The sequence below is a fragment of the Cricetulus griseus genome, chromosome 3 (genome assembly GCF_003668045.3).
Source record: "Cricetulus griseus strain 17A/GY chromosome 3, alternate assembly CriGri-PICRH-1.0, whole genome shotgun sequence".
NCBI lineage: Eukaryota > Metazoa > Chordata > Mammalia > Rodentia > Cricetidae > Cricetulus > Cricetulus griseus.
The window spans coordinates 99,267,036-99,291,492 of NC_048596.1; the positions used below are offsets into that span (position 1 = coordinate 99,267,036).

The 24,457-nt window shown below is 37.5% G+C and overlaps 1 protein-coding gene across 4 annotated transcripts in view; it reads right to left on the minus strand.

Annotated features, from left to right (window-relative positions):
- The window catches only part of Pgm2l1 (phosphoglucomutase 2 like 1), a 59,867-nt gene that overhangs the window by 15,689 nt on the left and 19,721 nt on the right, over nt 1-24,457 (minus strand). For 3 of the 4 annotated variants that reach the window (XM_035442363.1, XM_035442362.1, XM_027407774.2), the window contains 5 exons: nt 20,531-20,698; nt 19,441-19,547; nt 18,562-18,646; nt 15,533-15,616; nt 1,647-1,840 (listed from right to left, as the gene is read on the minus strand). In XM_035442363.1, the coding sequence (XP_035298254.1) occupies nt 1,647-1,840; nt 15,533-15,616; nt 18,562-18,646; nt 19,441-19,547; nt 20,531-20,698 (638 nt within the window). Of the gene's footprint in view, nt 1-1,646; nt 1,841-15,532; nt 15,617-18,561; nt 18,647-19,440; nt 19,548-20,049; nt 20,492-20,530; nt 20,699-24,457 lie in introns of those variants that run through there. The other variant, XM_027407776.2, reaches the window with a different exon arrangement.

Consider the following 24,457-nt stretch of genomic DNA (forward strand, 5'->3'; position numbering starts at 1 on the left):
CACTTTGTTTCAACATCTACCAATTCTGTCAGTCTGGCTTTATTTCTTCAAAACATACTATTTTGCATAAAATACTTTAGTATTTAAAAACACAATCATAGCCCCACTGTCACATCTAACAAACTGAACAATAATTTTTTAATGTTGTCTAATATTTGTGTTTACATTTTCTTCAAGTGTCTAAAAATATCATCTGGTTGCTATGTCTCTCAAGTCTTTTAGTTTGTAAATGTTCTTTCCATATGTTTCCAATCCTTGTTCTCTCCCAGAGAATATCCCTGATCTTGGTATGCACATTTGCATTCTTTTCAGTTTGTTTTTCTCCTCCTCCTTCCCTCCTTCTCTCTTTCAGTTTTGAGACAAAATCTTTGAAAAGTCTCCATCTGGCTTCAAACTCATTGTGTAGCTGAGGGTGACAGTTTACTTCTGATCTTCCTGCGTGTGCCCTAAGCACTGGGATCACATGTGGTATGTCACTGTGTCCAGTTTGTGTGTTACAAAGGATTCAACCCAAGGAGGGCTTTGCTTACAAAAGGCAAGCACTCTACTAACTGAGCTATGTCTCAGACCTTATGTATATTAGCACGTTTCTCTGATCTGTTTCTACAGTGAATGGATCATTCAATCTAGGGACAACATAAGATTCAATTCTTTTGGCAAGAATAGGTGCTGTATATTTTCCACTAAGTCACAAGAGGAAGTTCATAATGTCAATTTCACAGTTAATATTTATCAGTGTCCTGCCATCCTCATCTATCCATCTGCAATTTCCTATCAATTTATTGCCTATTATAAGCTTTGAGGATGGCTGCTAAGGTTCATGATCAAGATCACAAAATTGTGATGTTTTTAATTCTATTTATTCTTCTTTCTGCATTAATAGTTGAATCTGGGGAAGCTAGATCAATGGAAGAACATGTATAAAGCCCCAAGTTCAATCTCTAACACAGGAAAAATAAAAGTGGATTTTCTTTCTTTGAAAAATGTTTCTCTTTCAGCCAACTCTTCAACTCTAAAATACAATTAAACATGGGAAAGAAAAATTATCACAATGATTAAAGAATTAATCAATTTTAAAAATGAATTCATAACTCATTACAAGTCAGTCCTAAATGAATGATTTTCAGTCTAAAAACACACAAAAGTGACCAATAATGTGCTTTCTTAGTATTGCCAACAGCTGCTGGTTTTCTTTTTTTATGTCAATTAATTATGGTGATTCTTCATTTTGAAGACTTTCTAGCCTTTGGTCATTAGCAGGCCTTTCATGCTGATTCTACTATGCTTTTGATATGATCTAAGTATCTCCTAGTAAGTTAGAGGGGAGAGAGGGAGAGAAAGGTAGAGAGATGAGAGGAAGGGAGAAAGGGAGAAAGGGAGAAAGGGAGAAAGGGAGAGAGAGAGAGAGAGAGAGAGAGAGAGAGAGAGAGAGAGAGAGAGAGAGAGAGAGAGACAGGAGAGGGAGGGAGGGAGGGAGGAGAGAGGGAAGGAGGGAGGGAGGGGGAAAGAGACACAGAGAGAGACAGACAGACAGATAGACAGAGAAAGAAAATGAATGATTCTGATACCAAGCTTGTTGTTTAGGACATTTTCTGTATCAGGCCTGGATATACATTATTTTAAGGTCTACAGTCCCACTTGGATACCTGTGAAAACAGATCTTTTTCAGATCTTCCATGTATCTCTTGCAAATGTCCTGGAGAGGATCTTTCTTCAGAGGGCTGGTGTCCACTAAATTATCGTTCCAGGAACCATTCCAGGGTTCCACACATTCTTCGATACATTTCAGAATTTCTTTATCATGTGGAGATGTGATTTGAGCACCAGTTTCCCAATAAACCTATATGATATATAAATATAGCTGTAACTAGTTAAAATTCTTGTTAGGCTCTTTCTCAGCTATAGTAAAGCTCTCTGGCTTTTTGGGGAATATCAAATTAATTAAAAAATGTCAATATCAGAGTAATTTAGTAACACTAAAGTACATTGATGGTAATGATTTCACAGAGACTCATCAATAAGACAATCGGGTATTATATCCTATCTGAGAATATATTGCAGTAACAAGTTAATATAAGGGATCAGTATAACCACCTTATGTGCATACATTAGTGTCAGATTATATTCTTAGATTTATAACTATATACTAAAGGTAAAATTTAAAAAAAAAAAAACATGAAATGGGGCGGAAGAGATAGCTCAGCAGTTAAGAGCACTGGCTGCTCTTGCAGAGGATCCAGGTTGGTTCATAGCCATCTGTAACTCCAATCTCAGTTTCACAGGATCTGACACCTCTTGCAGCACTACACTGAGGGTATTGTATACATGTGGTACACAGACATACATGCAGGCAAAACATTCATACACTTAAAAATAAACAAATCTTTAAATACAAAGAAACCACAAAGTATCCACAAAACTTACACTATTAAACTCAGCACTGTTATATGAAACAGAATAATTCCCATTGCAAAAAAAATTAAAGTAGAATTTATGTAATATCAAACTTATGTGTCAGAAAAGATAAAGATGGCATATTATGTATTTACATACATTTCAACCAGTTTTCAATTTGTCTAGTAGTTTAATCAGTGTGGCACTAAGAACAATCACACACCCCAAAAGCAAAAAACAAAAAAAAAGGTAATTCTAAGACTTCACAGGGTTTCAAAGATGGAAGGGATGTTCCTGATCATGGATATGACATGGAACCCTGTTCCATCCTAAATGAAAGAGAACCAAATATATTTGAATGCATATACTATATATTAAACTCTGTCACAAGCAATGTGACAAATTATTTGACTTAAAAATTCTTCTATCAACAACAGAAACAACAGGAAATATACAAATTCATAGAAATTAACTCACTACTGAATTAAAAATGGGTCAAAACAAAAATCAAGAAGAAAATTAAAACTTTTTAGCACTGAATAAAAATGGAAACACAACATACCCAAACCTATGGAACACAATGAAGGCAGTTCTAAGAGGCAAGTTCATAGCTCTAAGTGCCTACATAAAAAAAATAAAAGCTCCTGACGAAAGCGACCTGCGTGCCGAACAGTTCGGCGGCGGGTTCTGAAAACCGAACACCCAGAGGCAGCCCAGCCTCCATCTGCCAATCCAGGTAGGCCAGGAACTGTTTCCGGTTCCAGTTTGTTGTCGCTGCTCAGAGTCACCTGACCAAAGCGACCTGCATGCCAGACATGTTCGGCCCCAACACCCAGAGGCAGCCCCCCTCCATCCACCAACCCAGGACCCTACATGCCGCCAGAACACTGCCGACACCCAGGGAAAAGTGACACCTCCATTCACGAGAAGCCGACCGACATCAGAGTATTGGATCTGTTTGCATCTACCAGAAGAGAACCTTGGTTCCCACACCCACCAGGAGAACAAGAAACTCTTGCTACACCCACCAGAAGAAAGGATGAGAAGAGGACAAGGTAAAAACACATCCAACAACAGAAAACCCAATGTGATACCACCAGAGACTAGGAACCATACGCCAGTAAGACCTGAACATCACACAGTGCAGATGAACCAGAAGAGAATGACCTTAAAAACATCTTCAGGAAAATGATAGGTGATCTCAAGGAGAACATGAGAAAATCCCATAAAGAAATGGAAGAAAAAACTAACCAAAAAATACAAGATATCAATCTTCAAGTCAATCAATATCAATCTCTCAAGGAAACAGTTCAAGAACTAAAATCTGAAATGAAGACAATGAAGAAAGCACAATCTGGGGGAATGCTGGAAATAGAAAAGCTGGGTAAACGATCAGGAACTACAGATGTAAGCATAACCAACAGAATACAAGAGATGGAAGAGAGAATCTCAGGGATTGAAGACACACTAGCGGAAATAGACTCATCAACCAAAGAAAGTCTTAAGTCCAACAAATCCCTATCACAAAATATCCAGGAAATATGGGATACTGTGAAAAGACCAAACCTAAGAATAATAGGTATAGAAGAAGGTGAAGAAAGCCAACTCAAAGGCGCAGAAAACATATTCAACAAAATCATAGAAAACTTTCCCAACCTAAAGAAAGACATACCAATGAAAATACAAGAAGCCTACAGAACACCAAATAGACTGGACCAAAAATAAAAAAAGGTCACCTCACCACATAATAATCAAAACACCAAACATACACAGCGAAGAGAAAATATTAAGAGCAGCAAAGGAAAAAGGTCAAGTAACATATAAAGGCAAACCTATCAGAATCACACCTGAATTTTCCTTGGAAACTCTGAAAGCCAGAAGATCCTGGATAGATATTCTACCTACACTAAGAGACCATGGATGCCAGCCCAGACTACTATACCCAGCAAAGCTTTCAATCATTATAGATGGAGAAAACAAGATATTCCATGACAAAAGCAGATTTAAACAATACATATCCACCAATCCAGCCCTACAGAAAATATTGGAAGGAAAACTCCGACCCAGGGAAGTTAACTACAACCAGAAAAACATAGGTAATAGATAATCCCAATTTACCAACAGCCAAAAGGAAAAAGGGACAGAATCCCACACATAATCTCACCACCATCACCAAATCAAAAACAAACAAGAATGAACAATAATCAATGGTCATTAATATCCATCAACACTAATGGTTTCAACTCCCCTATAAAAAGTCACAGATTAGCAGAATGGATAAGAAGACAGAATCCTTCCTTCTGCTGCATACAAGAAACTCACCTCAACCTCAAAGACAGACGGTACCTAAGAATTAAAGGTTGGGAAAAGATCTTCCAATCAAATGGAACCAAGAAACAAGCAGGAGTAGCAATCCTAATATCCAATAAATTGGACTTTAAACTAAAATCAGTCAAAAGAGATGAAGAAGGTCACTTCCTACTCATCACAGGAGAAATCCATCAGGATGAAGTCTCAATTCTGAACATTTATGCCCCAAATACAAAGACATCCACATTTGTAAAAGAAACATTACTAAAACTTAAATCACACATAAAACCGAATACACTTATAGTGGGAGATTTCAACACCCCACTCTCACCACTGGACAGAAAAACCAGACTGAAACTTAACAAAGAAACAAAAGATCTAATAGAAGTTATGGCGTAATTGGACTTAACAGATATCTATAGAACATTCCACCCAAATACAAAACAATTTACCTTCTTCTCAGCACCACATGGAACCTTCTCTAAAATCAACCACATACTTGGCAACATAGCATACCTCAACAGGTACAAAAAACTTGAAATAACCCCCAGTGTCTTAGCAGACCACCATGCTTTAAAATTAGAATTCAATAACAACACGAACTACAGAAAACCTAAAAACTCATGGAAATTAAGTAACACCCAATTGCACAATTCATGGGTCCAGGAAGAAATAAAAAAAGAAATTAAAGATTTCCTAGAATTCAATGAGAATGCGGACACAACATACCCAAACCTATGGGATACATTGAAAGCAGTGCTAAGAGGAAAGTTTATGGCGCTAAATGCCCACATGAAGAAACAGGAGAATAATCACACTAGAGAATTAACAGCACAACTGAAAGCTTTAGAAAACAAAGAAGCCAATACACCCCGGAGGAGCAGACGCTAGGAAATAATCAAATTGAGGGCTGAAATCAATAAAATGGAAACTAGGAGAAGAATACAAAGAATCAATATAACAAAAAGTTGATTCTTCAAGAAAATCAACAAGATAGACAAACCTTTATCCAAACTTACCAAACAACAAAGAGTGAACATGCAAATTAATAAAATCAGGAATGAAAAGGGGGGGACATACAACAGACATGGAGGAAAACCAGAGAATCATCAGGTCATCCTTTGAAAACCTATATTCCCTAAAATTTGAAAATCTAAAGGAAATGGACAATTTTCTGGACAGATTTCACTTACCAAAATTAAATCAAGAACAGATAAGCAATTTAAATAGACCTATAACCTCTAATGAAATTGAAGCAGTCATTAGAAGTCTCCCAACCAAAAAAAGCCCAGGGCCAGATGGCTTCAGTGCAGAATTCTACCAGAAATTCAAAGTACAGCTAATACCAATTCTCCTCAAAGTATTCCACACAATAGAAGCAGAAGGGTCATTACCAAACTCTTTTTATGAGGCCACAATAACCTTGATACCCAAGCCACACAAAGACACAACTAAGAAAGAGAACTACAGACCAATATCCCTCATGAACATTGATGCAAAAATTCTCAATAAAATATTGGCAAATCGAATCCAAGAACACATCAGAGAAATCATCCATCCCGATCAAGTAGGCTTCATCCCAGGGACGCAAGGATGGTTCAACATACGAAAATCCATCTATGTAATCCATCATATAAACAGACTGAGGAAAAAAATCACATGATCATCTCACTGGATGCCGAAAAAGCCTTTGACAAAATCCAACACCCCTTCATGATAAAGGTCCTGGAAAAATCAGGGATAACAGGAACATACCTCAACATAATAAAAGCAATATACAGCAAGCCAACAGCCAACATCAAATTAAATGATGAGAAACTCAATGAAATTCCTCTAAAATCAGGAACAAGGCAAGGCTATCCACTCTCTCCATAAATCTTCAATATTGTCCTTGAAGTTCTAGCTAGAGCAATAAGACAACAAAAGGAGATTAAGGGAATACAAATCGGAAAGGAAGAAGTCAAACTCTCACTATTTGCAGATGATATGATAGTCTACATAAGTGATCCGAAAAACTCAACCAGGGAACTCCTACAGCTGATAAACACCTTCAGCAAAGTGGCACAATACAAGATTAACTCAAAAAAAACCAGTAGCCCTACTATATACAGATGACACATTGGTGGAGAAAGAAATCAGAGAAGCATCACCCTTTACAATTGCCACAAACAACATAAAATACCTTGGAGTAACACTAACCAAAAAAGTGAAAGACCTGTACCGTAAGAATTTTGAGTCTCTAAAGAAAGAAATTAAAGAAGATACCAGAAAATGGAAAGATCTCCCATGCTCGTGGATAGGCAGGATCAACATAGTAAAAATGGCAATCTTACCAAAAGCAATCTAGAGATTCAATGCAATCCCCATCAAAATCCCAACACAATTCTTCACTGACCTTGTAAAAACAATTCTCAACTTTATATGGAGAAACAAAAGACCCAGGATAGCCAAAACAACCCTGTACAATAGAGGAACTTCTGGAGGCATCACCATCCCTTCCTTTAAGCTCTATTACAGAGCTATAGTCCTGAAAACAGCTTGGTATTGGCACAAAAATAGACAGGTAGACCAAAGGAATAGAATGGAAAACCCTGCTATTAACCCACACACCTACGAACACCTGATTTTTGACAAACAATCCAAATATATACGCTGGAACAAAGAGAACATCTTCAACAAATGGTGCTGGCATAACTGGATGCAAACATGTAGAAGACTACAGATAGACCCAAGCCTTTCCCCTGCACAAAACTTAAGTCAAATTGGATTAAAGACCCGAACATAAACCCAGCCACACTGAACCTACTAGAAGATAAAGTGGGAAATACCCTTGAATTAATCGGTACAGGAAAGAGCTTGCTGAACATAACACCAGTAGCCAGACACTGAGATCAACAATTAATAAATGGGACCTCCTGAAACTGAGAAGCTTCTGTAAGGCAAGGGACATAGTCAGCAAGACAAAATGACAGCCCACAGACTGGGAAAAGATATTCAATAACCCCACATCTGACAGAGGGCTGATCTCCAAAATATACAAAGAACTCAAGAAGCTATTCTTGAAAACACCAAACAATCCAATTAAAAAATGGGGTACAGAACTAAATAGACATTTCTCAATAGAGGAATCTAAAATGGCTGAAAGACACATAAGAAAGTGTTCAACATCCTTAGCCATCAGGGAAATGCAAATCAAAACAACTCTGAGATACCATCTTACTCCTGTCAGAATGGCTACAATTAAAAATACCAATGACAGTTTATGCTGGAGAGGATGTGGAGAAAGAGGAACACTCCTCCACTGCTGGTGGGAGTGCCAACTTGTACAGTCACTGTGGAAATCAGTATGGCGACTCCTCAAGAAAATGGGAATGAGTCGACCACATGATCCAGCAATTCCACTCCTAGGCATATACCCAAAAGAAGCACATTCATATAACAAGGACATCTGTTCAACCATGTTCATAGCAGCATTATTTGTAATAGCCAGAAACTGGAAGCAGCCTAGATGCCCCTCAACCGAAGAATGGATAGAGAAATTGTGGTACATTTACACAATGGAGTACTACTCAGCAGAAAAAAAAAAAAACAATGGAATCTTGAAATTTGCAGGAAAATGGATGGAACTTGAAGAAACCATTCTGAGCGAGGTAACCCAATCACAAAAAGACAAGCATGGTATATACTCACTCATATGTGGACCTGCTTTATGATACATAGTAGTGACCATGCTTTATCAGAGCTGTTTTTAATGATGTTGCTCAGAATGGTTTCCTCCCAGATGATGATTGAGAAGCTAATTTAAAAAAAAATTGGTGCCAGGTACCACAAGAGTAACAGAACTGTGCTGTTTTCTGGGATTTTGTTTTTTACTTTTTTGTGGTTGTTGTTGTTTGTTTGTGTTTTTATTTGTTTTTTGTTTTCTGTTTTTTTTTTAAAATGAGTGTGCTGGATGTCTCTACAATTTTGTTCAAATGACTGCAGAACCTGGAAAAGCTGTTGCTGCTATTGATGCATAACATATTGCCATTATTGGTATATATATATATATATATATATATATATATATATATATGCTAATTGAAACTCAAATATGTGATGAATCCAAGGTGTTTCAGTGAGTGCTCACCTGTGCATGCAAATTTGATTTCATCTTTAGTAAGTAGTAAAGTTATATGCTTGCCAAAAAAAAAAAAAGTGACACACTGGAAGACAAATGTCACACAATTTCAATTTTATGTGTAACCTAGAAATGATGAACTTATGGGAACAGAGAGCAGAATTGTGGCTATTAGGCTTCAATATGGGTCTTTTAACAATGGGGAAACGATTGGTTTAAGGATATAAAACTGCAGTTGGACAAGAGGCATGGACTCTGTGATGTCTGGAGGTCTACTGAGAGCATGATAAATATGGTTGACAATATGCTATATTTTAAAAGTTGTGAGATAGTATACTTTAAGTGTTCTCAAAACAAAAATGATGAATATGTGTGATATAACATGTTAATTGGTTTAATTTAGCCATGCCATTGTGAATATACTGTATTATGAATCATAATAGTGCATGACTTTATTTATGAGCTAAATAAATGAATGGAAAAAAAAGCAAAAAAACCGAGAGATCCCATATTAGCAACTTAGTGACACATCTACACACTCCAGAGCAAGAAGAAATAACACCTACAGAGTAGATAGGAAGAAATAATCAAATTTGAGGTTGAAATCAATAAATAAGAACAACAAAAACAATATAAAGCATCAATGAAGAGTTGGTTCTTCGAGAAGAATCAAATTAACCAAAAGATGGAGAAAGAAATACAAATTAGAGATGAAAAGGGGGACATGAGGACAGAAACTGAGGAAATTCAGAGATTAAGGATATACTTTAAAAATCTATATTCCACCAATCTGGAATACCTAAAAGAAATAGATGAATTTCTTGACGTATATGACCCACCAAAGTTAAATCAAGATCAAATAAGCCCATAACCTCTAGTACAATAGAAGTAGTAATAAAAAGTTCCCATATTTTAAAATATTTGTGTTTTCTTCATACAAGGTTTGTTAAAAGGTGTACATCCACTACCTGTGTGCCTATCACCCATGGTGGGTAGAAGAGGGCATTGGATCCCCTGGGACCAGAGTTACAGATGATTATGAGCCATCATGTGGTTCCTGAAAACTGAACCACGGTCCACTGGAAGAGTAGCAGTACTCTGAACTGCTAAACTATTTCTCTAGACCTTTCCTAATGGTACTGTTTGAGACAGGGTCTCTTGCTGAACCTGGATAGAGCTCCTTATTTCAGCCAGAATGGCTGGACAGCAAGCCCCCAGGCTCCCTGCCTCTGTCCTATAGCACTGAGGTTACAGATGTGCACTGCCACACCCAGCTTTTATATGGGTGCTGGGGAACCAAAATCAGGTCCCACACTTTCAAAGTGAGCACTTTACCCACTGAGCCATTTCTAGACCTTATTCAAGGATTTTAAATTTGTTTTTTGTTTATTTTTCAGATGGGCCTTCAATGGCTGGCTTCAGGCTTACTATGTAGCTCAGGCTGGTCATGAAAGCCAAGATCCTCCTCCTTAGCCTCTGGAGTACTAGGATTATGGGTGTGCACCAATATACATAACAGTTAAAAACTTTAAGGATTGTATTTACTATTATTTATTTATTTATTGGTGCTAGGAGTTGAACCAAGCCCTCACGTATTCTAGATAAGCATGGTTTTATGTTGTAGAGCATCTTTAGATTCAGAATAAAATTGTGTAGAAGGCACAGACATTTCCTACTGTTCCCACATTGCACAGTCACCCTCTTAAAAGATTCCCCACCAGAATGGTACATTTAAAAATTATGAACCTATACTGACACACCATTATATTCCAAATTCAATGTTTCCATTAGGGTTCACTCTTGGTATTGTACATTCTACAGAACTGGAAAAATGCATAAGGCATACATCTACCTCTGCAATACCATACACAGTATTTTTATTGGTCCTCAAATCCCATGATCCGTCTATTCATCCTCCCTCCCCATGTGACTTCCAGCAACCACTCATCTTTTTACTATGTGTACAGTTTTAGATTTCCCAGAAAATTATATAGCTGGAATCATATGTTTCAGATGATTGTCCTCACTTAACAATAACTATTTAAGAGTCCTTCATTTGAAGGGGTAGACAGTTCACTTAATCATTTATCAATTATTTGTGTGTGCTTATGTGATTTGTGTATGAGTTATGTGGTACCTATGGGTGTGTGGCAGAACACACCCAGTACCTTCCTCTACCACTCCCCATTATTTTGCCTTGAGACAGAATCTCTCACCAAACCAAAATTTTTGCTGTTCACCTACCAAAGCTGGAGTTATAGGCATGCAAAACCATATTTAGAGCTTTACAAGGGTGCTGGGAATTTGAACTGGTCCTCATGTAACTCACTCAGTCATCTCTCCAGCCCTGATACCTTACTAGTTAATGAAGCATAATATCTTATTGTTTATTTCTGAATAACCATTCACCTACTGGAGAATATCTTGGCTTTGCCTAAGTTTAATCATTTACAAAAACATCTGGGTACAGGCTTCTGTGTGCACAAAGTCTTCAACTACTTTGAGTAAGCACCATGAAGTCTGAATACAGAATCAATTGGCAAAAGCAGATTCATGTAGTTTTGTAAGACACTGCTAAACTGTCTCCAAAATGGCTGTACAATTTTTAAGTACCATCAGAAATAAGTACATTTTTAATTTAATTGTTAAAATTTGTGCCAATATTTGATGTTAAGTGTTCTAAACTATGATTATTCTAGAGGTCTATGGCTACATGTTTTCAACTTGTATTTCCTTTTGGAGCTCCCTTTCATACACTCATCTGTCATTTGTGTGTCTTCTTTGGTGAGGTGCATTATTAGAGTATTTGGATGTCTTTTGTTTTCTTTTTTATTGTAGAGTTTTAAAGAATTCTTTTAATATTTTATTTTGTTTTTGTTTTTCTGAGACAGGATTGCTCTGTGTAGCCCTGGCTATCCTGGAACTTGCTCTGTAGACTAGGCTGGCTCATGCCTCTGCTTCCCAAGTACTGGGATTAAAGGCATGTGCCACTATTGCCTGGCTTGAATATTAGACTTATCTTTTATAAGCACTTTCTCCCATTCTATGGTTGTCTTCTTTAGTATCAACGAAGTCTACCCAGTCAATTCTGGAGCCCATGGATTATGGCTTTAGTGCTGCAACTAACATTTTCACCAAATGGAAGGTTATCTGGATTTTTTTTTCCCAATTTATGTCTTTGTATCTGTTAAAGGGCTTTCTTTTGATTTTTTCTTATTTGTTTGTAGAAATTTGTTACCTGTAAAATAAAAAAAGTAACTCTTCTTATCTATTTTTCAAGTATCAACCCCTTACCCCATCCACCTCATTTTTGCATGGTGTTACAGCAGTAACTTTTCCATTTGAAAACAAAGTTAAGGTCTAGTAATGTGGCTCAGTTGGTATATTGCTTATTATACATATAGTATACATAAGTATATGATAAAGACAGTATTTTGTAAATTTTAAAAATAACATATCACTGGAAGCATTCAGAACTTATAAAATCTTTGTGTGTATGTGTCTTAGAATATGGGAGTGTTTCTCCAGATCATAAAGCCACTCACTCCCTTTGCATATTCCTTTGGACCAGAAGTTTTACTTTAAAAAATATATCTTATAACAAAAATTTATCTTCTTCCACATGAAGGTGAATCTCTCTCTCTCTCTCTCTCTCTCTCTCTCTCTCTCTCACACACACACACACACACACACACACACACACACACACACACACACACAGAGAGAGAGAGAGAGAGAGAGAGAGAGAGAGAGAGAGAGAGAGAGAGAGAGAGAGATAAAATTCAAAAGAAGTATCCTATGAAACAGTAATGTCTACTAAAAACATAATGTGATCTACAGGTGGAAACATATAGGTAATTTAAATTTTTCTAGCAGCCACATCAAAAAGATTCAGAGTAGCCTGGTGGTGGTGGCATATGCTTTTAATCCCAGCACTCAAGTGGCAGAGACAGGCATATCTCTTGTGAGTTTGAAGCCAGCCTGGTTTACAGAGTGAGTTCCAAGGCAGCCAGAGCCACACAGGGAAACCCTGTCTCAAAAAAACCAAAAAGAAAGAAGAAAAAGAAAAGATTCAGAATAAATATGGTGAATTATATTCTTTTTATAATTAAAGTTTTAATGGATGGAATAAGATTTAATATATTAAATGAATTTTAATTTACTTTCTATAACTCCAAAATACAATGTAATTAAAATTATTAGGATGTTTTACATTTTTTTCATACCAAGTCATTAAAATAAGCTACTACTCTGCATTTCTAACATCTCAATCCAGCCTAGCCATACTTTTAAGTGTTTACTAGCCATTGGTAGCTACATTATATAAAGAAACTACAGATACTAAGAATGAAAACAACAGCTACCATTACTGAGAACACGTCAGAGTCAGACACTATGGTAGGAATTTTATGACTTTTGATCTTCACTTTCATTCTATCATATTGGCTCTATAATTATCCTTAGGTTGTTAATAATTAAACTAAAACACAAAGGATTTAATATACCTGCCTGAGATCACAAAGCTTCTGAGTGGCAGAGGTCAGTTTTGAACCAAACTGATACTCTTAGATATTATACTGTCTCAAAAGGGACATATATGAACAAAGGCAAGCATAGGTCTCTGTAGCATCTCAAATACAAAGCAGAAAACCGGAACTAAATGGAATGTCCATCAACAGAAGATTGGTTTCGTATTATCAAAGAATAAGAAGTCAATGAAGAACTTTAAACAAGAGTTTTTGTTGGCCTTTTGTTTGTTCTGAGATTAGGGACTTGCTAAATTATATGGCTAGTTTTAAACTCCTGGGCTCAAGCAACCCTCCTCCCCAAAATGGAACTATAGGCTTGGGTCACCACCTATGGCTTGGATATGTATACATTTTAAATGGCCACCTAACTGCTTTTGTGAAGAAAAGTTTTCGGGGTAACCATGGAAGTAGAGATGAGATCAGCTAGCATACTTCGTCCGGTTTGTATAACTCAAACCTCACTAGGCCCTCAGACTTTAGTAGAGCCCCTGACATTAGCACAACTGACTCCATGATGGAAGTACCATTCAGACCATAAAATTCAACTGGTAGGCAGTACCACCTGCCAAAATGAGAACAAAGACCTAATTTATCAATATCCGTAGTTCTGGGAAAGTCTCTGAATGTACAAACCTTGCTTTTTGGCTTTTGCAGTTCTACTTCTGGCTAACTGTTCTTGTTAATTGGAGTATGTCAACTAAGAACATGTTTTTGTGCTTAAAAGCTCACACTGAGAAAGGCTTGGTGCAACACTGGGATCCAAACACCCAGTGTAGTAGCCAGCTGGCTAATAAAGACTTTCTACTGACCTACAGTCATGTCTGAGAAGTCTTCTCTGGTGGATGCCCCACAACATGTCAGATGGAGAACAATGGTGGCTTAGAATGGTAACAGTGGAGTATATAAGCAGATGGTAAACATAGTGTACATATATTTTAGATGAATTTGTAAGCAGATTAAATATTAGGGAAAGGAAGCAGTCAAGAACAGGTTTTCACTTCTGTTTAGGTAGGTGGTAATATTAATTGACAAAAAGGGAAGACTGAGGGAGGACTAGCTTGGGGTGTATATGTGGCAGCTGTGGGGAATCAAGAACTCTGTTGAAGAGATACTAGTTTTGAAATGTCTGCCAGACATCCCCATAGATGTGTAGTAGGTGCTTGGATATAGGAATCAGACGCTCAGGGAAGGGACCTGTGCCCTTGCTCTTGCTGACAGCTGCCTTCTAACTCTTGCAACTCTCTCAATCTTTTAGGCTTTAATGACACCAATTTCTTCTGGCTTTTCTCCTATCTCTAGTATGTTTTTCTTCCCCTTCCATTTATTTCTCTTAAATTAATAAGTTAATATTCTCTAGGGTCTGTTCTTGACTTTTCCTTCTACCTTATCTTGTCTTTTGGCTGTACATCCAAGTCAAGGACTTAATCCTATATGTTCTAATAAATATGGTACTCCTAAAACCTGTAAAATCTATAACTTTAGCCCATATTTCCACATTCAACTGCTCACAGTACATTTGCTTACCTGGAACTTACGTCTTAAAGTGAATTAATTATGTTTCTTCCCTGACTCTAGGAATGAGCCAGGCCCCAAATTTTAAATTGGTATGAAATCTTTCTCCTACTTAAAATGGAACTCAGTGTGTCTGGACTCCTCCCAAACAAGAAGAAAAATGTAAGAAACATGGGTTCATCTTCTAGAAGTCAGAAACACGGGCTCAGTACTGTGCTATGCACCTCAAGCTGACTTTCACTTTTGCCACTCTACTTTTGTCATTTTGATGGAGAAGCTACTGTAGCAAATGGATCCTGAGAATGGATGTAGCAAATGGCCATTGAGAAACCTGGGCAGATCAGGGAGGGGAGAGTGAGGTCAAAGTACTATTTTCCCTGACTCTTCCCATTCACTCTTCAAATTCTTGATACACAATATGACTTGATTTCTTAAATTATAGAGGGGATATATTGGGATAGGATGGAGAAATCAAGGAAAACATAAGTAAAAACCCCAATGAAGAGACCATTGTAATGTACACACTCTGGGAACAGTCAATGCCATTGGAGGTATACATTCTTAATCTCTTTCCAATGGCTGGTTTTGTTCCTCAGTGTTGAAAATGTACCTAGCACATAATATTCAAATATGAACAAAATTATAAAATAGGCAAAGATTAGCTTACCTTGTATCCATTGTCCTCTTTGCGGTTGTGAGATGCAGTAATCATCACACCTGCAACTGCTTTGAGCTCCTGGACTGCATATGGCTGAAAAAAATAAAAAATATATCACAGCAGCATTCTCCCACTCTGCTTGTTAGATATTCATGCATTTTACATGAACATTACTTGGTTGAATAATGCAGGAGGACACTTAGATATCAATAATTTAAGATCTCAGCTTCAGGTTTGATGGGTAAAGTCCTTTTTTAACCTGCAGTTCAACAATCATCCAATTATCACCTTGAATGGCCTTTCCTTCCAATCTCATTTTGTTTATTGGTATAAAAATTTCCTATTCTTTTGTTATACACTAAAATTTAGTAAATACTACATGGCAGACACTTTACTGACAAATGCAATCATAAATAGTTGGAAATGGAAAATTTAGAAACCACCTTACCCGGCACATTATACATGAGTTTTATTTGACATTACATAGTCATTAGGTAGAAGATTCAAAGTGAGTAACACAAGTCTTCTGTCTTCTAATTTGAAGATCTTTACATATACTCTGTGCCTCCATGTCACATAAGTGTCAACTCACCCTTCTCTCTCCCAGGCTGGGTTTCTCTTTCTCTCTGTAATAACTATTCTTTCTATTCCTTGGATGCTTCCCTACAGCTTCCACCACCATAATGACTACTCTCCAGACCACAGAAAGTAGGGGTGAGAAAGGAGGGGAAAGGTGTGGGTAGATGTTCCAGGTCAGATCACACTAGTCTAGTCCCTTGACACGATTCTAGAAACAGTTTCAAAAGCCACACCTGATCAGAGGTCCTTCCCCTCCGAGATTCTCTGGCTACACTTAGTTAAGAAAGACAACCTCTGATTTGAAGTCTTGGTGACAAAATGGTGTGAATCTGGGATTGCTAAAGATACCTTCCTAATCAACTACTGCAAATCTACCTGAGATAAGACAGGAAAGCCAACACACTGGCACTGATGTTATCTGGAACTGGCAACTCTATGGCACAATCTTAGATTTCTGAATATCTGTTACTAAAGTTGAACATATAGATGCATATAAGACAAATACTCTACCATTGAGCTACAGCCCTAGCTCCTTTTTATAACACAATAAATAAAAGACCCAGAGACAGATATTGGCATTCAGGCTTCAAGCTGAAGATCAGAAAAGCTAAGCAGCTGGGCACTAGCTCTCACTTTACCTCAGACTGAAAGGTGATCCTAGCTCCACCAAACCTCAGACTGAAACCTCTCCTCAGTGTGACTGGAGAATCCTGAGAGTTCAATGTCTTCCTATCCTCATTGTGGCTGGAGAATAAATGCCTGATACTGAGACCTTGCTGGGATTAAAGACATGTGATCCCAGGTGCTGAGATCTTCTTTGTGTGAGCTGTTTCTCTTTAGGACTAGATGTATTTCACATAGATCTGAGTGGCCTTGGACTCACAGAGATCTATCTACCTGAGTCCTAGGATTAAAGGTGAGTATCGCCACCTTCTAGCTGCTGGGATTAAAGGTGTGTGTCTGGCTTCTATGGCTTGTGGCTGACTTTGCTTTCTGAATCCCCGGGCAAGCTTTAATAAATCATAAATAATATATCACCATACCTTTCTAGTTTCTATTACTCACTGGTTCTAACTTTATTGATACACTTTTTTAAAAAAGCAATTCCTTCAATTTTTGGGTTTTTTTTTTTTTTTTTTTTTTTTTTTTTTTTTGGTTTTTCGAGACAGGGTTTCTCTGTGTAGCTTTGGAGCCTGTTCTAGCACTTACTCTGTAGACCAGGCTGTCCTTGACCTCACAAAGATTCACCTGCCTCTACCTCCCAAGTGCTGGGATTAAAGGTGCATGCCACCACTGCCCAGCCTTTTATTTAAATTCCTTCGATTCTTTGAGTCGCCCAATAAATTTCCAAAAACTCAATAGAATAATCTATAGATATTATTCATTCCTTGAATATTTGATAAAGCTTGCATATAAAATCATTTGGACTTGTTATTTTAAATTTAAGAATACTTCATCACAGGATGATGTGGTAGACTTTGGGGAGCCCCTTTTGAGGGCCTTACCCTGCCTGGGGAGTGGAAGGGGGGATGGCTAGGGGCAGGTGGGATGTTGGGGGGGGGAGGAGGGAGAGGGAGAAGGGATTGACATGTGAAGCAAGCTTGTTCCTAATTTGAATTAATAAAAAAAAGAATACTTCATAATAAAATACCAACTCAACTTGCTGAATAATTATAGTTAATTCAGGTTTACTATTTCTTACGAGTTTGGTGCATCAACTGTTATTCTAAGAAATTGGCTAATCCATCTAAGTTTGCATATTTACTTGAATTACGGTTAGAAATATTATGATTATCTTAGTTTCTACTGTATTTATCACCCACGCCTTTTGTTTGTGTCTTGTATCTTCAGCATCCTTTCCACAGTTTTATTAATAAATTTTTAATTACATTTATTTATTTAGGGTTGGGGCAATTCATGCCATGGCCCATGTGTGAGGGCAGAGGACAGCTTGTAGGAGTTGGCTCTCTGTATCTGCCATGTGGGCCTCAGGGACTGAAGTTATGTTGTCAAGCTTGGCATCTGAAGCCATTTCTCCAGCCCAGTTTTATCTTCTGTTACTATTTTAAGTTTATGTACTTCTTTCTCATACTTTTACAATTTCATTCCTTTTACTCTGCTTTAGCACAAATATATTATTATAGCATAAGCTTGGCATCTGAACTTTTTTTGGGGGGGGTTGCTACTGCATTTGTTAAACTTACAAACTTCCCTCCCTCAAAGTAGGGCTTAGTTCTACCTCATAAATTCTGGTTAAAAACATCTCACCATGACTATGGGCTAATCAACTTGTATAGACAAAGCTCAAAGCAAAACTGTTTTCCTTCCTTTAATTAGACTTTCACTGGACTGGACATTCAATACTTAGAACCCTATGTATGGCAAAATTTGAGTCCCAGTTGTCTTAAGAAGTCCCCCAAGGGCAGCCAGCTGAGTAATCACCATCACAACATACTTACTACGAAAGGTGTAGGGACATATCTTGAGAAAAGGTAAACAGGAACACCTTTAGCAAGCAACACTGCAGCAGTGAGTTTAGCAAGCCTAAAAAAAGATACTTCACTTAGTCCTTCCCATAATTTTAATAAAGCAATCTTCCATATAATAAATGTTTTACAATGGAGATATTTTGAATTTTGAAGCAAGAGTTTTGGTAGTAGCCACATCTGGGTGGACCTGTTACCTAGGTTTACCTCAAACTCACAATCCTGCCTCAGCCTCCCTTATTGTGCCACCATGCCCAGCCAACCTATTCTTACCATTACTGATTATTTAAGCTTTGCTGCTCTAACTTGAAACTGTTAAGTAAGGTGTATCTGTCTGTTTGAGGAGCTAGGGATGTTGCTTGGTGGTAGCATACTGAATTAGTATGCACAGGCCCTAGCTTCATCCCCAGACACACATACACAAAAACAAAAACCCTGTAACACTGGAGGACAACGAAGCAAATAAAATCCATTTGTACAACTGTCCTTCTTAAAAAGTACCATGATGATCAATTTATGAAAAGATACTAAGGCAGAATTATAAGAGAACAGAAGCTTCATAATTACTCCTATTTAATGCCTATACAAAAAAAGTAAAGACTGACTATTCTATGAATTTGCAATATTTTAAGATTATTTTTATATTTCTATAGAATCTAAAGCTAATCTCTGAAGTGCATTTTTACTTCTGTTTCAGCTAAAACTGTCCTCAAGCTTCAGAAAACATACAATAAGCATCAGCATGGGGTCATGTTTCTATATGAATGTCTCTTGTTTCAGAACTCTTGCCAATAGGAAAAAAACTAAGTATTTTATCCCCATTCCAGTGTAACCTTTGCAATAATTATGTACCTGTGGCTGCTGCAGCTGCTAGTTACTTGACCCCGAGTGTCATACCCAACAACAAAGCCTCGCTGCTTGAAGTCTGAAAAACACCTCTCCAGGTATTTGTACATCCCCTGTTGCAAATAAACAGAAAATTAGCTCCTGATGCATGTTTCAACTATAAGTACACCCCTCCCCCGCCCCACCTCCATGCCCCCTTTTTATGCTGAGAATGAACTGAGGGCCTCAAAACAGGCGAGGCAAGTGCATTACTACTGAGCTGTATCCCAGTCCCAATGCCTGCATTTACAATTTAAAAGTCTCCGGTTTTTATGTTTAGTGTGCTGCTAATTGACTCACAACTGGCTTTGGTATTTATAGCCATGCTTACTAATGTGGGAGCAATACTGTTCAATCCACAAATGTGAGATGGCAATCATTTCTCAGATTTTCAAATACATTTAATATTACTGAAATACCAACTTAGTAACCACAACTCCAATACAATACATAAAACATGAGGGAAGGGGGTGGGGTGTCAGAAAGAATATTCAGAAGAAATCAGGGAGACTGTTTCTTACTTCAAGGTTCCAGAGGACAGAATTTTCACCATCTCACTTTGTAGCCCAGGCTCACCTGGAACTTGTTATGTAGACTATGCTGGCCTCAAACTCAGAGAGTTCCATCAGCTTCAGTCTTCCCCTCCCAAGTGCAGGGACTAAAGGTGTGCAACACACCCAGTCAAAAGAACTCTTCTGTGAGGAGGAATGTGATGTGGACCAATGGTTCTCAACCTTCCTAATGCTAACCTTTACTATAAGTTCCTCATGTTGTGGTGACCCCACCAAAATAATTTCATTGTTACTTCATAACTGTAATGAATCATAACATAAATATCTGATATGCAGGATATATGATATGTGACCCCTGTGAAAGGGTTGTTTGACCCCCCAAACATGACCCACAGGTTGTAAACTACTGTTATAGATATATAAATGATTTCCAACATAAATCTTGTTTATAACAGTACCTTCCTGAACAAAATAGTTTTCTTTTAATTTATAAAGTAAAATAATAGAATGAGAAAAGAACATATATAACAGTTTGTAATACTTTCCTGTGTTGACTGTATTACTGTAAGGTCATTAATGTAGCAAAACCCTGCCCCCATGGCAGATCGAAGTCCTGCGGTCCCAAAAGTCATCCGGCAACAAAGACGATCACGCAATTCCTTGTTCATCCCATTGCGTAAGAGATTTTCAATCTGCTCTTTTGTTTTGGGATTCTGTTGAAAAAAAAAAAAAAACACCAAAAAAACAGATGTAATCAGGAATATAAAATGCTAATACTAAGTATGAGGGCCCAAAATGTTGACTCTTAATCCTGGTTCATTATATTCCAAAGTTACTTACTAAAATGAGTGTATACTACAAAAATACAGTATTATTTATACATGTATCTATGTGTGTGTATACATATGTGTGTATACACACACACACACACACACACACAGATATTTTAAAATGGTATATATTATTTATTAAAAATCACTCTACTTACTGAGTTCCCAAAGAGCCAGGCCCTGCTGAGGGTGATTTACATATACCTATTTTTCTCTAATCTTAAATCTTGTTTTGTTTTATTTTTCAAGATAGGTCTTTCTGTGTAGCCTGGCTGTCCTGGAAGTCACTCTGTAGACAAGCTGGCCTCAGACTCAGAGATTCACCTCCTCTGCCTTCTGAGTGCTGGGATTAAAGGTGTGCAGCACTACTGCCCAGTTTATAATCTTAAATTTAAATATGAATAAAATGTCAAGGAACATCTCTGTCATGATCTCTGTGTTCCTTGACTGTGGATGCAATACAATCAGACACCTCCTTCTCCTGCCTCTATGCCTTCTCTGCCATGATATATGGTCCCCTCAAACTGTAAGCTAAAATAAAAGTCTCCCTTAAATTGTTACTTGTCAGGTATTCAGTCATAGCAATGAGAAAAGTAATTAATATATTGCCCATTTTATAATTCCTATACAATTTGAATCTAAGAATATTCTAGTTTTAAGAATATTCTAGTAGTAAACCTAACAACTTGAGAACAACCTAAGCCATGCACTGTATCATTTAGAAGATTAGAAAACAGATATTAAAGAACATAGTATCAAAATTAGCAATGCCAAATTCTGATATTGTTATTCATTAAAGGAAGCCCATGCACAAAACTCTTCCATAATTCAGTGTGTCTAAATTTACAAAACTTTAGATACTATTCTTAAATATCACTGTCAGAGATTTGTGCTTGAACAACAAATACCAGGCTAATAAAACAATAAAGAATTTTTAAGATTATGTCTGAACAGAAGTTAAAATAGGAAACTGCAGTCTGAAAATCTGAAGGGTGAACACTGTTGACATTTACTTCTGAGGGTCAGCCAGCTTGGAGATCCATTTCCAGAGTCCTGGAGGAGAGCAGGGATCCAGTCAGATGATTTCTTATTAGCTTCAAAATATAATCATATTAAAGGAGTATTTCCCTATGTAAAAAAAGAATCCATGTGTAATTCTAAATTTAATTTACCCATCTTAAAAAAATTCACCCAAATTAGCATTATTAAGTTGGTTTAGATAAGAAGCTTATATGGCTATGTTAATCATATAAAACAAAATTTACTTGAAAAATAATTTACTAGGAAAAATAAGTTCAGGAAATGAAAATGTTAACTAGACCAAGACTAGAAAGTAAGTTTTTCAGTTTTTTGAGACAGGGTTTCTCTGTGGCTTTGGACGCTGTCCTGGAACTAGCTCTTGTAGACCAGGCTGATCTCGAACTCACAAAGATCCACCTGCCTCTGCCTTCTGAGTGCTGGGATTAAAGGCGTGCGCCATCAACGCCTGGCTTAGAAAGTAAGTTTTGAAATACAACTTTTGTTATCACTTAAGTATAATATTGCATAGGAAAAAATTAACTTGAAAAGTTAAAAACATCAATTATTGTATTTTAAAACTTAAGCCTTTCTGGAGATGTAGCTCACTGGCAGGGTGCTTGCTTAGTGCACAGGTCCCAGGTTTGATCCCTACCAGTGTAAAAGACAAGAACAGGGCTAGAGAGATGGCTCAGAGGTTAAGAGTACTGACTGTTCTTGCACAGGACCCAGGCTAGATTCCCAGAATCCACATGGCAGCTCACAACCATCTGTAACTCCAGTTCTGGGGGATCTGATGTCCTCTTCTGGCCTTCTTGAACACCAGGCATGCTTGTGGTACACAAACCTTATGTAGGCAAAACACCCATACTCAAATAGTAAAATAACTAAAACTAACTAAATAATAAGTTATCAAGCACATATCAAGCACATACTATGCACTACACACAGAAGATACTATTGGTAGTTGAGGACTTTACAAAGTTTAATATGTAGTGTAGTAGTAAAGTATGTTTCAGCTTCCACAGCGACTATGCATAGGTTCTGAGTGATGTAGCAGTATTTGGTCTAAGTTATTAAGCTAGGGTGAACTGAGGAGAGGGAGCTGAAGGAAGTAATATCTGATCTGATAAGTGAAAAGTTCATACTAACGAACTGAATTGTTGGAGGAGAGGGAGGAGGGGAGTGGGAAGAAGTAAGGAGGGGGATGGGGAACAAGCTGGGAGTAGAAACATAATGATTTCTGTATTCCATTTCCTGAGTTTGAACTGATAGCCACACTCAGCACACCATCCACTGTCTCCCTACTAGACTGATTCTTCACAGGAACTCAGAAAATGCAACTAAATCAAGGTATCATTTCTATCTGAAGTAAAAACTTCTTAATTTTTAGATGAAAATGGTTTCTTGATTTAATTTTAAGAGTTTTTAAGAGCAGTGCTAGGGAAGAAGAGTGAATTTACTATGGCTGCATAATAACTCACTCCAACTTAAAGGCCCAGATCAATAATCATTTATTGTCCTTCACAGTTTCTGTGGGCAGGAAGTGTAAGGTTTCTGTTGAAAGACTCAAATAGATCTGGCTGCAGGAATCACCTCCAGGCTTGCTTGTCATGTATCTGGCAGTGATGCTAGCTGTTGGCTAGGACCCAATGGGCTGTCATAAGGAACATCTGCAGAAGGCACTCCTTGTAGTCTGGGCTTCCTCACAATACTGTCTGTGTTCTCAGGGCAAGTGTCCTAAAACCAAGCCAGCAGTTGTACTACCTTTCCTGCCTAGACCTGGAAGTCAAGCAGCTTCACTTCCTCTGTTCCTGTTATTTCTTGAGGCTGTGACAAAGACTCATGACAAAGACTTACCTGGGCTCGGAGAGAGGGAACACAGATCCTAACTTTCAACTGAGGAGTGAGTGTCAAAGTCATGCAGAAAGGCAAAGAATTTGAGTTTAAGTAAACGACCCCAGTTACTTTAGATGTATAAAACTTGTACAAAGGGACTATAAAACCTCAAACTTAATACCTCTTGTCCCAAGAATTTGGGGTAAAGGATACCTAGCTAGTAGCTCAAATATTAAAATAGTCTTAAACCATATCTTAGTTTCTGTTTTTGTGAAGAGACACCATGATCATGGCAACTCTTATAAAGGAAAACATTTTATTGGGTGGCTTACAGTTTCAAAGATTTAGTCCACTATCATCATGGCGGGACATGGCAGCATGCAGGCAGACATGGTGCTGGAGAAGGTGCTACAACTTGATCCACAGGCAACAGGAAGTGAGCTAAATTAGGTGTAGCTTAAGCATAGGAGACCTTAAAGCCCACCCCCTAGTGACACACTTCCTCCAACAAGACCACACCTACTTCAACAAGGCCACACTAATAGTGCCACTCCTATGAACTTATGGGGACCAACTACATTCAAACTGCCACAATTCAGTTGTTCTATTTCTAGAAATTTATCCCCCAAGAGAAGTATAATTAATCAGGGATGCATTTTAAGACTTAGTTATATATCCTCAGTGACATAGCTGGTCTTGCTCAGGGCCAGTTTGGAATACAAGCAATTCTCTTCTCAAAAATAAAACAAAACAAAAACAAACATATCAAAATTTTAGTTACAAGGA